The sequence below is a fragment of the Labeo rohita genome, chromosome 13, assembly GCF_022985175.1.
Source record: "Labeo rohita strain BAU-BD-2019 chromosome 13, IGBB_LRoh.1.0, whole genome shotgun sequence".
NCBI lineage: Eukaryota > Metazoa > Chordata > Actinopteri > Cypriniformes > Cyprinidae > Labeo > Labeo rohita.
This window is the reverse complement of record NC_066881.1, coordinates 9,037,485-9,054,304: the sequence shown is the minus strand read 5'-3', so window position 1 is coordinate 9,054,304 and position 16,820 is coordinate 9,037,485. Positions and strand designations below refer to the sequence as shown.

General features: G+C 37.9%; 1 protein-coding gene across 8 annotated transcripts in view; it reads right to left on the bottom strand.

The window, feature by feature from the left end:
- Positions 1-2,820: 2,820 nt before the first annotated feature.
- LOC127175114 (neuroblast differentiation-associated protein AHNAK) overlaps positions 2,821-16,820 on the bottom strand; it is a 29,758-nt gene continuing 15,758 nt past the window's right edge. For 2 of the 8 annotated variants that reach the window (XM_051125982.1, XM_051125986.1), the window contains exon 7: positions 2,821-16,786. In XM_051125982.1, the coding sequence (XP_050981939.1) occupies positions 3,548-16,786 (13,239 nt within the window). In that variant the 3' untranslated portion in view covers positions 2,821-3,547. The remainder of the gene's footprint in view (positions 16,787-16,820) is intronic. The other 6 variants (XM_051125984.1, XM_051125988.1, XM_051125983.1 and 3 more) reach the window with 6 other exon arrangements.

Genomic DNA, 16,820 nt, shown 5'->3' with positions numbered 1-16,820 from the left:
ATGGGACGCACGCATCCACATCGTCATCACAGCTTGTTTGTTCATGTAATTTTCGGGATCTCTGATTCCAGAATCCAGATGATGATTATTACGCAAGTGTTTGGGTGAGTTCAGAGACCTGGACCACTGAAGCTGATTATTAGAAGCGACAGGGTACAGAGAAAAAGATTAAAACTTCCTCGGAAAGATGCGTATACTTCATGTTATGTTAATGCTTTTACAGTAAAGCTATAGCGTGCTGTAATGTATGTCAAAGGTGCCTGCCTGGTTAAAGGTAGACTTGACACTGTTAAAAACTCAGCTCTCATGTTGTTGGTATGGATAGCTGATGCCCCCTGCTGTTGAATGAAATCATTGACAATCATTACATTTTTCCCACTGAGGTCTGTATACAGGCCTTTTGTTTGTTTGCACCAATATTTTTTTTCCTGGCCATTTGAGACCATGAAGCACAAAACCATAACCATATCATAAGCGCAATTTTTTTTTTTTTAAATTAAGATTTATACATCATCTGAATAAATAAGTTTTCCACTGATGCATGGTTTGTTAGGTGTGCAAAAAAAAAAAAAAAAAAAAAATATTGAGAAAATCACCTTTAAAGTTGTCCAAACTAATTTCTTAGCAATGCATATTATTAATAAAATTTAAGTTTTTATACATTTACGGTAGGAAATTTACAAAATATCTTGATGGAACATGATCTTTACTTAATATCATAGTAATTTTTGGCATAAAAGAAAAATTGATCATTTTGACCCATTGGCCTACAATGTATTGTTGGCTACTGCTACAAATATAGACCATTTCACTAGATGTAAACATACTGGTCCTGATACACTTCCTGTTTCTTTTTTTTTTTACTTTACACAAACATCACAAAAAAATACAATCAACATAACATTTGACTGGATGAAAATGTTACATTAGCACCTTTAAGATGTATTTGTATATGTGAAATTAAAAAAACATAAAAAACAAAACAAAAAAAAAAACAGGAAACGCTTCTGGACCAGTGTTGTTTACATCTAGCGAAATGGTCTATACCTGTGCTACTTATGACTGGTTTTGTGGTCCAGGGTCACATTTACACCCTCTCTTTGAACCTCAAGGAGTTTTCACTCATATTCCATGTAAATAGTAACTTGTTTCAGGTTTAGTTCAGAGCGCTTTAAAGGAATAGTTCACCCAAAAATGAAAATTGTTGAAAGTTTTCTCACCCTCAGGACATCCGAGATGTAGATGTGTTAGTTTCTTCAATGGAACAGATTTGGAGAAATTAAGCATTACATCACTTGCTCAACAATGGATCCTCTGCAGTGAATAGGTACTGTCAGAGTCCATAGAGCTGATAAAACCAACCTAATAATCCACAGGTAATGCACATGACTCTAGTCCATTTATTAACATTATATGAAGTGAAAAGCTGTCTGTTTGCAATACACAAATTCATAATTAAGATGTTTTAACTTAAAACCATTGTTTCCTTTATTTATAATGTTGCTTTCTCCAGTGTTGTCTCTTCTGAATCATTCTGATGGCACCCATTGACATTGTTTTATACAATGCACATACAAACTCCATGTGTTGTTTTTTATTATTATTCTGCTTTTCATAATTGCACACTTTGTTTTATTCAGTTACCACTTATTATTGTTTTGATTAGCTGCATGTTTCTTGTTATTGGCTGCACACGTATCATTAGTGTGTCCTTAGTCTTTTGAATCCCCACCACATGCTGTTACTATTTGTCAAAAAGTATATAATCAAATTTCCTTCATACAATTAATTTAGTCTTTGAATATTACAAAATTTTTTATAAGTTTCAGTTCTTTTAAAAGATGTATTTAGTGTTGTCTACATTAGATATTTATTTCATATATATATAGTAGAATGTCAACATTTTTTTAATAAAAATATGTATTATGAAATAGCTTGTTTTTAGCAGTGTGTTATTAGTCACATTTTGTCATTTTTATCTTAAAGGGACACCCTTCACTCCACTAGATTTATTAATAAAAACAATGACTACAGAAATTCACACAGACTTGTGGTGAAAATTATGGATTTCATCACTTACTTCGTTTTTTTTTTTTTTAAATATAAATAATGAATGCACACATGTACACACCTTAAATTAGGAATGTGATGATAATCAAATTATGGGTGATGGGTTCATAAACAGGCACAGGCTAACCATACACAAAAATATGGCAAGTTGCAAACTAAAAAGCACAGGCCACATTAAGCAAAAAGTGTAGGTCTACCCTACAGTCGGCTTACTCTGATTTTATCAGCTTCACAAATTCCAACACAATTTGTACTTCTTAATCAATGGCAGACAATAGTTAATGAAAAGTACAAAAAGTACATGGCCTCTTAATCTGTTAATCTTCATTTAAAATAACCAACTCAAACGAGTGATTCACTGACTCATCACACATCTGTTCGGATTCTAAACAGTCAAAGGGAAAACATAAAAATGACTTGCTAAAATATTTTCCATGAATAAGCTCTCCCTCTTCGGTAAGTATTTATAAGTACATTTTACTTAGAGCAATTACATTTGACTCAGGAAAAGTGGTTTGGTAAATCAGCGGTAAACCTTTGTAACTTGTCTCTGTGTATTTACATTAACTCCTACACTTAGGCTCATCTGTATTATGTATAGTAGCCTGTTATTATAATATAAAACTAATGAGTACCAGGAAATAATATTTCCTATCAGAATTTGTAAAGATCATGTAAAGAAGTCTGTCTTTCAGTCTGCTAATATTTTAATATTTGTGTACGTTCACACAATAAATCAGAGACATGGAGCATTATTTTACTTTTTATTTCTTTTGCAGCAGACAGTTAAAGTGTTTTTCTTACAACATTAATTTGATTACTTCGACTATATGTGTTAAAAGAAAAGTCATTGCTGATTAAGAAAATGGTTTGTATTTTAAAATATGCATTGTGTGTTTTGCAAGTCCATTGATTCCATCATACCATAGGTGCAAGTGCTTAAGGGTGAATAAAACGTATTTACATAATGTTTTCATTTTTCTCAAGGCTGCAGAAAGAGATTTTATAAGCAATTATATAGCTTTCACAAAATAAATAACCTTAAAGAAACAAATGCCTCAATATGTGATACTGTTAACAGTCTTTAAAAGCCACATCAACTTTATAACTAGTTTTATTTGTGAATATATCTGTTTAAATGGTGTTTGCTTGATTACCAAGTAAACAATATTCCCAAGATATCAGTTTTACAATAAAGCACACCGACAACCCACACATAAAATTATAATAGTTTTTTTTCCTATTATTCCATGTACATACATACATACCTTTTCCAGTGGATATAGATTTTTAAAAGTCCTTTAAGCTTAAAATCTCTGTTAGCTAAACAATACGGTGTGATATGTTCATAAGTGTCAGCACTCTTTTACTTAATAGCATTACAGTTCAGCTGGCTTAGATGATTATATAAGAGAACACTGAAACATACATTCAAAAGCGTAAAATCAACTTAGCAATATCTCATAATATCTCATGTTCATTTCCCATCATTGTCATCAGTAGAGGAATCCATATGTCTTAGAGATGTTTCAGAGCTCATTATTGTGACTTCTTCAGTTGTTGGTACATTGTCAAAAAACCTCATTTTCTCAATGTGTACTGTATCTTTTAGCCTACGAATTGAGGAAGCCGTCTCATCAGAAATGGGCTCTGCAGAGTCGCCTTCAAATACACGTGTTCTGTGTGTCACAAGTACTGTCTCTTTGTCATCATGTAAAGTTTCTTTCACAACATGCCTTTCCACCAGTGTGTGCATCCCACTTTGCACTCTGGTTTCCTCCACTGTCAACACTGAGTCTGAGCCTAGTGTTACTTGTAAAGGCGAGATGTGAATTCCATGCGCATCTAAATTAGTAAGGATTGAGGCTTGCTGTGTTTCTGGTATAGCTTGTATGTTTGTTGTGATGACATGAATTTCCCCTGACATCTGTTTCAGAGTGTCCACTGAGGTTGAGGACATATCCGATGAGAAAGGGATGTTGACCTTTTCTGGCTGGTGAGGCTCCATTGATATCAGTTCACATCTGGCTGTGGAAGTCACAACATCACTTTGTACATCATTGACCCCAACGGTGGCAGTGGGTTCAGCATATTTCACTTTAACTTTTGTAGGTGAGGTCTGTGACAGAGCAATCTGTTCAGTGGTTACTGTGGAACTTATATCTGCAAAAGCTTCAGATGACTTCAGTGACAATGTTGGGCTAAGGTTTTCTTCCACAGCCTCGCTGAGTGAGCTCTTCTCAGGTTCCTCATGTGGCTTGCTTGATTCTTTCTCAACTTCCTCATCAGGCTTATTAGCCTCTTCGGGTGGTTGGATAATTTCTTTTTCATCTGTTTTTGCAGTTTTGGTTGGAGAAGAAAATGAGAACTTGAACCAGCCGCCTTTCTCAGTTTTTGCTTGTTCTTTGCTAACAGTTGCTTTCTGATCTGCTGAAGCCTCTAGTTGCTTTTCACTTTCTTCAATCTTAGCGTCAACCAACTTGTCGCTTTCATCTGAAGACTGGCTGAATCCTAATTTTGGAAATTTAAATTTGAACTTTGATTTTTCCTGAACTCCTTTGTCCTTATGTTCTGCTGCTTCTTCAGCTTTTGCTCCAGCCTCCTGATCTTGCTTAACAGATGGTTTGTCATTTTGTGCTTCCATTTCCTCTATTGTTGGAACATTAAATTCAACTTCAAACCCTCTGAGAACATCCTCAAGTGTTGGCATTGTAAATTTGGGTGATTTTCCAGACCCTTGAGTGTTATCTTTGGGGTCTAATTTAGCATCTGGAGCATTTGCTTTGGTGGTTGTGTCCTCTTCTCCTTCCTGAGATTTTGTTCTCGAAATGCTAAGCTTTGGCATTTTTATAGTAGGAAGCTTGAATTTACTTGGGGAGCCTTTGTCCCCATCCAGTTTTTTAGCAGCAGCCTCTGGAGGCTGTTCAGTGGTTTCTTTAATTTCACCCTCTCTTTGTAGTTCTTTAGACACTTGCACAGGCTTGTCTTCAATATTTAGGTCAGTGTCTGGTACATCAACTTCTGCTACTTTTACTTTTGCATCAGATGTTTTTTGAGCTGAAGTTCCAAATTTTGGCATTTTAAAAGTAGGCAGTTTGAATTTACTTGGAGAACCTGAAAGAGCTGTATCATCTTTCGACTCTGTCTCTACCTCTTTTTTTTCAAGGGTGGAACTTCTCTCTAAAGCCAAGTCTACTTTTGGGAGACTTACATCTTCTGCTGTGACCTTCATTTCTGGTCCAGTGATCCCAATTTCATGTGTTTCTGTCTTTATCTCTTTTGTAGTTACTGTCACCTCAGGACCTTTTACTTTGGGTAACGAAATCCCAAATTTTGGAAGTTTAAATTTAATTTCCTGTCCCTCTTGATGAAGCTCTTTTTCTTTTATGTTAATATCAATAGATGGGGTTTCAATCTCTGCAGTTTTGCCTTTGATGTCACCTGATGGATCCACCTTTGATGTCTCTATCTCATAATCCACAGAACTAACTTTAATGTCCTTGGTTTCAGAATCAGCCTTTGCTGCATCACTAGAGACCTTTGGAGTGGAAACTCCAAATTTGGGTAATTTTATTGTTGGGAGTTTGAATTTTGTTGGCGAGCCAAATTGTGGACTTGTTATTTCAGTTTTGCCCTCTTTCTCAGTTTCTCCTATTTCTATAGTGCCCTCTGGCAAGGATATATCTGCTGCCATTTCACTGCCTTGAATATCTTGGGCCTTGCCATCTGATCTTGAAAATCCAAGTTTTGGAAATCCAAAGCTTGGTTTCTTCATTTTTAGTCCCTTAGAACTCATATCAGTTACATCTGCTGGTTCCTCAACCACAACATCTTTTCCAGCTTCTTTAACCTCAGTTTGAGGAACCTCTGCTTTTGAAACACTTATGTCAATTTCTGGACTTTTTGATCCTTGTAGGGAAATTCCAAACTGTGGTAGTTTGATTTTACTTTTTTCTACTTCAAGTTCAGGTTCTTTAACCTCCACATCCACTGATCCTTTGGGTAACTTTAGCTCTTTCTTGTCTATAGATGGTACACCCCCTGACATTTTCACTTCTGTTTCAGGCAGAGCTTTCTTAAGCCCTTGGTCACTGTCTGGACCTTTAATTGTTGGAAGAGCAATCCCAAATTTTGGAACTTTAAATTTGCCCTCTTGTTGCTCTTTATCACCTCCCTTAATGTTTATCTCAGGGGATGGATCTTCAACTGTTGGGCCTTTCATTTCAACACTTGACACTTCTCCTGATATGCTAAGCGTCTTGTCAGGAAGGCTTATTTCGGGAACTTTGATGTCCACATGTGCCGTAGGTATATCCACTGTATCCTTTGATGCTTTGGTTCCAAATTTTGGGAGACTGATTGTTGGAAGTTTAAATCTTGTTGGAGAGCCAAAAGTGTCCTCCTTCAAATCAGGTTCTTGTTCTGGTAATTTAATATCTGCAGATTGCCCTGAAACATCAACATTTCCCACTGATATGCCCAAGTCAGCTTTGGGTAGACTCACATCAACTTTGGGAGCCTTAAGATCTGGTTTTGAAAATCCCAATGTGGGAAGTTTCACTTTCAGCCCTTTGGAGTCAACTTCAACTTTATCTGTTTTTCCCTCAATGGTCACATTTTGAATTTCAACACTGGGCTGTTGTACATTTACCTTTTCTTCGCATAGCAGGTCAGTCTCTATGTTTATTTCTTTACCCTCCATCTCTGTCCCCTTTACTTTTGGCATGCCAATTCCAAAATTTGGCAACTTGAACTTACTCCCCGTCCCATCAATGTCAATCTCTTTGACCTTAATGTCCACATCAACAGATGGCCCTTTAATATCTATGTTTGTTTTTGTGACAGTGGTTTGTACCTCTGCTTTTTCTGGGAGAGGGATTTCAGGTTCTTTGATATCTACTTCAGCTGCTGGAATATCAGCTGTAGCTTTTGGATATTTGAATCCAAACTTTGGAAGGTTAATTGAGGGCATCTTAAATTTTGTTGTATCTCCATGTTTGCTCACTTCATCTTTGATGGTGATTTCTGCACCTTCAACTTTAACAGGTATGTTGCCTTCTTGCATAGACATATCTATCTTTGGTTGACTAGCATCAACGTCTTGCCCCTTGATATCTGGCTTTGAAAAACCAAATTTTGGAAGTGAAAAGGTTGGCTTCTTCAGCTTCACATCATGCCCTTTCAAGTCAACTTCAGGCATATCTGCTTTCCCTTTAATGGATATGTCTTGTATGTTAACATCAGGTTGGGGTAGTATTACTTTTCCTTCCGGTAGATGAACATCAGTTTCCTTTATTGTGGCATGTATATCTGTCTCTATTTCTTTTGCATCTAAGTCAATTTTCGGTATTTGACCTGACACTTTTGGTTGACTGGCATCAACATCTTGCCCCTTAAAATCTGGCTTTGAAAAACCAAATTTTGGAAGTGAAAAGCCTGGCTTCTTCAGTTTCACATCATGCCCTTTCAGCTCAACTTCAGGCATATCTGCTTTGCCTTTAATGGATAAACCTTGAACATCAACATCAGGTTGGGGTAATATTACTTTTCCTTCTGGTAGATGAACGTCAGTTTCCTTTATTGTTGCATGTATATCGGTCTCTATTTCTTTTGCATCTAAGTCAATTTTTGGTATTTGACCTGATACCTTTGGTTGACTGGCATCAACATCTTGCCCCTTAATATCTGGCTTTGAAAAACCAAATTTTGGAAGTGAAAAGCTTGGCATCTTCAGTTTCACTTCATGCCCTTTCAGCTCAACTTCAGGCATATCTGCTTTGCCTTCAATGGATAAACCTTGAACATCAACATCAGGTTGGGGTAATATTACTTTTCCTTCTGGTAGATGAACGTCAGTTTCCTTTATTGTTGCATGTATATCGGTCTCTATTTCTTTTGCATCTAAGTCAATTTTTGGTATTTGACCTGATACTTTTGGTTGACTGGCATCAACATCTTGCCCCTTAATATCTGGCTTTGAAAATCCAAATTTTGGAAGTGAAAAGCTTGGCATCTTCAGTTTCACTTCATGCCCTTTCAGCTCAACTTCAGGCATATCTGCTTTGCCTTCAATGGATAAACCTTGAACATCAACATCAGGTTGGGGTAATATTACTTTTCCTTCTGGTAGATGAACGCCAGTTTCCTTTATTGTTGCATGTATATCTGTCTCTATTTCTTTTGCATCTAAGTCAATTTTCGGTATTTGACCTGACACTTTTGGTTGACTGGCATCAACATCTTGCCCCTTAAAATCTGGCTTTGAAAAACCAAATTTTGGAAGTGAAAAGCCTGGCTTCTTCAGTTTCACATCATGCCCTTTCAGCTCAACTTCAGGCATATCTGCTTTGCCTTTAATGGATAAACCTTGAACATCAACATCAGGTTGGGGTAATATTACTTTTCCTTCTGGTAGATGAACATCAGTTTCCTTTATTGTTGCATGTATATCGGTCTCTATTTCTTTTGCATCTAAGTCAATTTTTGGTATTTGACCTGATACCTTTGGTTGACTGGCATCAACATCTTGCCCCTTAATATCTGGCTTTGAAAAACCAAATTTTGGAAGTGAAAAGCTTGGCATCTTCAGTTTCACCTCATGCCCTTTCAGCTCAACTTCAGGCATATCTGCTTTGCCTTCAATGGATAAACCTTGAACATCAACATCAGGTTGGGGTAATATTACTTTTCCTTCTGGTAGATGAACATCAGTTTCCTTTATTGTTGCATGTATATCTGTCTCTATTTCTTTTGCATCAAAGTCAATTTTTGGTATTTGACCTGACACCTTTGGTTGACTGGCATCAACATCTTGCCCCTTAATATCTGGCTTTGAAAAACCAAATTTTGGAAGTGAAAAGCTTGGCATCTTTAGTTTCACTTCATGCCCTTTCAAGTCAACTTCAGGCATATCTGCTTTGCCTTCAATGGATATGCCTTGAACGTCAACATCAGGTTGGGGTAGTATTACTTTTCCTTCCGGTAGATGAACATCAGTTTCCTTTATTGTGACATCTATATCGGTCTCTATTTCTTTTGCATCAAAGTCTATTTTTGGTATTTGACCTGACACCTTTGGTTGACTGGCATCAACGTCTTGCCCCTTAATATCTGGCTTTGAAAAACCAAATTTTGGAAGTGAAAAGCCTGGCTTCTTCAGCTTCACATGATGTCCTTTCAAGTCAATTTCAGGCATATCTGCTTTGCCTTCAATGGATATGCCATGAACGTCAACATCAGTTTGGGGTAGTATTACTTTTCCTTCTGGGAGATGAACATCAGTTTCTTTTATTGTGGCGTGTATATCGGTCTCTATTTCTTTCACATCCAAGTCAATTTTTGGTGTTTGACCTGACACCTTGATGTCTGGTTCATGAGCAGTAATTTCTATTCCTTTGATGTCCTTATCTGCTGATGGTAAACTTACTGTACCTTTTGAAGTTTTGACTCCAAATTTTGGCAAGTTAACTTCTGGCAGTTTAAATTTGGTTGGCGAAGTAACGATCGTTAGATCTTTCTGTTCAACCTTTCCTCCAGGAAGTGTGACTTCTGCTTTTTGAACTTTTACAGGTACATCGACCTCTGGTATGGATACTTCAGCCTTTGGTACACTGACATTAACTTCTGGAGTTGCAGTCTCTAGTTTAGAAAACCCAAACTTGGGGAATGAAAAGCTCGGTCTTTTCACTTTTATTTGCACTCCTTTGGAATCAACCTCAGGCACGTCTACACTCCCTTCAACTTTAGCTTCGGTACTGGGTGGCTGCATTTCTAATTTCACATCAGGTTTAGAAATGTCTGTCTTTATATTTGTTCCCTCTAGTTCTGAATCAGTCACATTAATGTCTAATGCTGCTTTTTGTGATTTAACACCAAATTTCGGGAGGCTTATTGTCGGGAGTTTGAACTTTGTTGGAGATCCAAAAATTGTTGAACCTTTTTGGTCAGACTCCGTCTTTGAAACTTTAATATCCACATTTGCTCCTTCTATGTCCAGACTGCCTTCTGGTATGGGGATGTCCATTCTTTGAATGCTTACATCAACTTCAGGGGCTTTTAATTCTGGTTTTGTAAAGCCAAATTCAGCTGATGTCTTCATCTGCACATCTAGACCTTTAGAATCAGGTTCTGGTGGGTGAACCATCCCCTCGGTTGTTATCTCTGGCTTTTTGATATCAATCTGTTGTACTTCAGTTATATCCTCTGACTTGGATGTACTTAAATCAAACCCTTTTACTTTAGGAAGGCCAATACCGAACCTTGGCATCTTAAACTTTCCCCCCTGCCCTCCAAGTTCAGCATCTTCAACATTTAAGTCCACACTTACAGATTGACCCTCTGTGGCTAGATGAGGTCCCTTTATATCTACTGTTGGGGCCTCACCTGATATTTTTATTTGTGCATCTAGACCACTCACTTCAGGTCCTTTAACAGCTATATCTACACGTGGCATAGTTATCTCTTCCTTCGTAGCTTGTCCTCCAATCTTTGGGATGCTGATTGAGGGGAGTTTAAATTTTGTTGGATCTTTTTGATCATCCTCAACAACTGTGATAGTCATACCATGTTCCTTTATTTTCACATCACCTTCTGGTTTAGAGGTATCAACGTGTGGAAGACTAACATCTATCTCTGGGGCCTTGATATCTGGTTTAGAAAATCCAAATTTAGGAAGTGAAAAGCCTGTTTTTTTCATTTTAATACTTGTGTCTTTTAAATCAACTTCTTGATCAATTTTGCTGTCTAGTTTGGCTTGTGATACTTCTGCTTTAGCTGACAGTTCACCAAGTTTTGCCTCTGGTAAAGAAATACTGCCTTCCACCTTTGGCTGATCGACACTGATTGAGGGTTTCTTCAACTCTTGACTGGACACACTAATTTTTACATCTGGCCCTTCAACTGATGTGACTATAACATCTTCAGTCTCCAAAATAATTTCCTCACCCCTCAAATCTGTTATTTCAGCTTTGCCTTTGGAAGATGAACTTCCAAATTTGGGTAGTTTGAAAGTAGGAAGTTTGAATTTGCTTGGTGATCCTCCCATGGTTGAATCATCTTTTAACATCTCTGTTGTTTGAATTTTCAAGTCAGACTCAAGATTCACATCCACTTCACCTACTGCCATAGATGTATCTCCCTTCTCAAGTTTAATCTTTGGAGCTTTAATGTCTTGTTTAGAAACTTCGTGCCCTGAGCTTGGCATTTTTGGTGTTTTCATTGTAACCTCCATATCCACAGATGCCCCAGGTATGCTTGCTGTTCCCTCAGCACTCTCTTTGTCATGTTTCAGTGAAACCTCTGGTTTTTCTGCATCTGTTCTTGATGCACCTTTTTTGAATTCTGGTCCCTTTATCTTTGGAAATGAAAAATCAAATTTGGACATCATAAATCTACTCCCTTGACTTCCAGGATCAGTGTCTTTAGTTTTAATTTCAACATCCACCAGTTGAGTTTCGAAAGTTGATTTAGATGGTTCTGTATTTTGTGCTCCAGTGTCTTTATCTTGTGATGATGCTGCCTTTATTTCTGACTGTGCATCATCCTCAGCTTTTGTAATAGATTCTTCCCCAGTCTTTGAAATGGAAATATCAAATTTAGGCAGAGAAATTGTTGGAAGTTTGAATTTAGATGGAGAACCAGAAGTACTTTTTTCTTTTAACTGGACTTCAAGCTCTGGAGCAGGAATTGTCACTTCAGTCTCTTTGATCTCAGTGTCAGGCACAGATATTCCTTCTTTCTGAAGACTGGTGTCAGCATCAGGAACCTTAGTGTCAGATTTGGAAAAGCCAAATTTCGGAAAAGATATTTTACGTTTTTTAAGTTTGAATTCACTTTCCTTTTGTTTAGCCTCCAGGACGACTTCATCTACTGAACCTGAAGGAAGTTTCATTTCCGCCTCAAGTTTCTTGGCTTGCACTTTCAAATCTTCTAAAGCTGTATCTTGATCAAGACCATGGCCTTCAAGGCTCATCTTAATCTCTGGTTTAGAAATCTCTGGAGACAATACTTTTTCTTTTTTCTTTTCAGAGTGTGCATCAATAGCCTCTGGGGTAGATATGTCAACGTCGGGTTTGGAAACACTGAGAATAATATGTGGGGATTTCATTTCAGGTAATGATGGTAGCTCTGCAGACAATTCGGTTTCTGGTACTTTAATTTCCATGGTAGGTTCATCTTTGGTGACGTCAGGCATTTGATTGTCTCCATCTGTTGATTTTGGAACTGAGACACCAAATTTTGGAAATTTAATTGTAGGAAGTTTCATTTTTGTTGGAGATCTTGGATCTTTCTCAGCCTGGACAATTTCTGGTTTAGAAGTATCAACTTGTGCAAGACTGACATCAATTTCTGGGGCCTTGATATCTGGTTTAGAAAGTCCAAATTTAGGAAGTGAAAAGCCTGTTTTTTTCATTTTCATACCCGTGTCAACTTCCTGATCAATTTTGCTTTCTTGTTTGCCTTGTGTTAATTCTGCTTTAGCTGACAGTTCACCAAGTTTTGCCTCTGGTAAAGAAATACCGCCTTCCACCTTTGGCTGATCGACACTGATTGAGGGTTTCTTCAACTCTTGACTGGACAAACTAATTTTTACATCTGGTCCTTCAACTGATGTGAGTACATCTTCAGTCTCCAAAGTTATTTCGGTTCCTGGTGCTTTAATTTCCATGGTATGTTCACCTTTGGTGACTTCAGGCATTTGATTGTCAGAGACTGCATCTGCTGATTTTGGAATTGAGACTCCAAATTTTGGGAATTTAATTGTAGGAAGTTTCATTTTTGTTGGAGATCTTGGATCTTTCTCAGCCTGTTCAGACTCTGCATTTGATTCTTTGGTGTCTGTAGTTGATTCTTTATCCTTACTATCCACTGCCTTGTGGGCTTCAACCTTTGGAAGGCTAATGCCAAATTTAGGCAGTGTAACGGTAACCTCTTGTCCTTTAAGCTTTGCTTCTTCAGCCTTCATATCTACACTAACAAACTGACCTTCTGTAGTCTCAAAAGAATCTTTGACATCAACCGATGGTACTTCATCTTTCAGTCTCAAGGTTATTTTTGTTTCTGGAAGATTTACATCAGGTTCTTCAGTATCTATATCGATAACTGGCATGTCTTTAGGTATTTTAGAGGACTTTCCACCAAACTTTGGTAAGCTGATAGAGGGAAGTTTAAACTTTACTGGTGTACCACCATGTGTTATATCTTTATGTTCCTCCTCATCCTTTGAAATTGTGAGGTTCACATCAGGTGCTCTTATTTCCATGGAACCTTCTGGAATTGATACGTCAACCTGTGGAAGACTGACATCAACTTCTGCAGCTTTGATGTCTTGTTTTGAAAATGCAGCATCATGGTCAGTCAGATTAGCATCAATATCTGGTTTAGAAAATGAAATTTCCTCAGATGACTTTATTTCTTTTTTCTGAAAACCTTTGATTTCTGCTTTTCCCTCAGGCAGAGACAAGTCAGCTTCGGGTTTGGATACACTGAAAGTCATTTCCGGGCCTTTCATATCAGATAGTGCTGTTGCTTCTACAGATAGTTTAGCTTCTGGCAGTTTAACATCCATTGTAGTTTCATCTGTGCTGACATCATGCACTTGCATATCGGCCCCAGCATCAGTTGTCTTGGGAAATGAGACTCCAAATTTGGGAAGCTTAATTGTGGGAAGTTTAAATTTTGTGGGAGAATGTGTTGAATCCTTTAACTCAGCCTCTACATCTGTGGTCTTACTTTCAACATCTAGTTCTGTCCCATCAGCTTCATGTTTTGTGGCTTGGAGAGTTATATCAACATCAGATACTTTAATTTCTTGCACTGTAGCAGATACTTTAGTATCTGATTTAGAGAATCCAAATTTGGGGAATGATATTTTCCTTTTCTTCATTTTAGACTCTGCTTCTTTTATTTCATCTTGTGAAAGTTCAGATGGCTCTACTTCAGTTTTTCCACCAACCTTGATGGTGGATTTTTCAGATTCATCTGGTAACAGACCTCCTTCCTCTTTCTTCTCCTTTGACACTGAAATACCAAACTTCATCGGTCTAAATCCACTCTCCTCTCGAGCATCCTCAACACCTTCAGCAGCCTCAGGCTTTGAGAGCCCAGTTTCCTCCTGCTTTGATTTTCCCTCTGCCTTAGGGATTTTTATTTTTGGAACAGAAACATCTATACTTGGCATTTTTAATTTACTCCAGTTTTTGTCTGTTTCTGCACTATATGCTTTGGGATCGGTCTCAGATGTTCTCTTCTCAGAATCTAATGCAACCTCCATTATGTCATTTTCTTGCACTGTAGCATCCTCTTTTGTAGTGACTTCAGCTGTTCCTTTCATTTTCCCTCCAATTTTGGGCATTTTTAATTTCGGCAGTTTCTTTTTCTGTGGAGAGGAATCTGTGTCTTTGCTTTTGATGTCAGCCTTAAGTTCTCCTTCAGCATCTTGTTTTGAGGTTTCCTTAACATCATGATGGAGCATTTGATCACCCTCTATATCATGTACTTTTTGAGATTTTTCAAATGTTGCTTCTGCAGGAGATTTTTTGATATGGTCTTCATCAAGAGATATTTTTGCTTCAGTTTTCATCTCCTTGATTGCACCACTATCGCTTTTAGATGACGTGGTCTTTATTGGTAATTCAATCGCAATTCCTGTGAAGCGAATGTCGGGTGTCATGATTCCAAAACTTGGCAATGATACCTTTGATTTCTTTGATTTCTTTTCATGCACATTTTTGTCAGCTTTGGTATCTGTACCAGTATAGTCTTTCACAGCCTCGTCTTGAGTGTCTGTATCTTTGGCTGTTCCGATTTTTTGCGGTTTAATTGATTGTTCAATGGCTTCCATTCCTGGTATTTCAATGTCTTCACGCTTTGGAAGTTTGAATTTTACATCTGGAGATGCACTTATCTTATCATCCCTTGTTAACATTTTGCCAGTTTTGGATTGGTGGTCTGTTTTTCTCTCAGTTATAACCGTTTCATCAAGATGCACTTGTTCAATTTTCGGTAATACAAAGGCTTGATCTTTTGTTGCAACAGGAGAAAGTCTCTGCTTTTCTTTATCTATTGTGTCAGGAAACGTAATGTTTATTTCTGTGCTCATGCTCGAAATCTTACAAGGGGATCCTTTAGGTGTCGTGCCAGTCTTGTCTGACTTCATTTCCATGATTGTGACCTCTCTCTGTACAAGGACTCCAGTGATGTCTCTCTCAGGTAATTTGAAGGCAGGGAATTTTGATACTGCTTCCTTTACATCCTCAACATTAAACTCTTCTGCTTTCCCCCCGTGCTTGCTTTCTGCTTTTGAGATATTTATGACCTTCTCAACTTTTTGCTCCTTAATTCTAGGAGACTTAACTTTGGCTTTTGGTTCTTTGTCCTCCATGCCAGGAATCTCAATTTCCTCTCGCTTCAAGAGAGGCACTTTGGTTGGGTCTTTCTGTTTTACAGTTATTGATTCTTGGTGGTCGAATTCGGAGACATCTACTTTAGGCAGTTTAAATTTTGATTCAATGTCTGTGCTAGCTCCAGCACTCTTCTTGGTTCTGTCCACATCCAAAGCATGTGATTTTGGCTGGGATATAACAGGTGTTGGAGTGATCGGTTTCTTTTTGTCTGCTGAGGACACATCCTCTCTTGTTTGAGTCTCAAAAATAAAAGTGTCGGATGTAAAGTCTAGTTTGTTTACTGTATTTGAAAAATGACTCTTTGATGTGGCTATGTCTGCCAGTGGACCTCTGGTTCGAATTCCGTAACTTTCTGTTTCTAGAATGTTTCTTTCTTTCTTTTCCCTGTCGCTGCCAATTTTTGGGGATTTGCTTATTGGGCCTACCTCTGGCATGTCAAGAGAAATGTCAACTTTAGGTACCGCCATGTCTGTTTTTCCCAACTCTTGGGTCTTTTCTAACATCTCTTTGTTTATTGGTTTGCTGTCGGAATCAACCTGAAGTCCAGCTGGCTCCGTTTGTGACATTACGTTAGGACTGTCCAAAATATTGTCGAATGTTGATGGATCCAAAGTTCTCATTACACTTGTGGAGGATTTTAATTGGCTGTCTATTTCTATTTCATATTTATCCTTTCCTGGAATGCTAACCTTTATTTCTGATATCTCTCTCCTTTCTTTGCCATCATCTCCAAGAGTGACTGTAATATCAGAAGTCTTCAGTGTGGTGTCCACACTGATGAGCTCAGCTTTATGCAGTGATTCAGCTTCTGGAAAAGTCGGGAATGTATATTCATTTCTTGTTTTAGCTGAGTCAGTATTTTCAGCTTCATTCAATATCTTAGGGCTCTCTATCAAATTTAGCACTGGCACTTGCTCTTCAGTTATATTCATAATAATTTGATTGTCCATGACCTCCATAGTGTCTGCTGCAAGCGCCTGTTCGTTTTCTTGGGTTTCTTCAACAGATTTGCTCCTGCGGCCTGGCATCCGCTTCTTAAGTTTCATTTTGTGCATCTTTTTCTTGTCTTTTCCATCTGGAGATTTTAAAGGAGACTTAAGAGGAGACTCCGTGTCACTTGTCGGCGGACTGATCTCTAATGTTCTCTGTTCCTCTGCTTCTGACGTGCTATGAGATCTTTTAAAATTCGCCCTGCGACCTTTGCTAAAGGTGGGGAATTTGGGCCAAGAGATGCGATCATGTTGCTTTTTTATCTTTCTTCGACCTCTCATCTCTGGTCCTCTTCCTTCCTCTTCTTGTTCAGCCTCCTCGCCCTGCAAATGTTGATGAAGCAGATATAATGTCAAT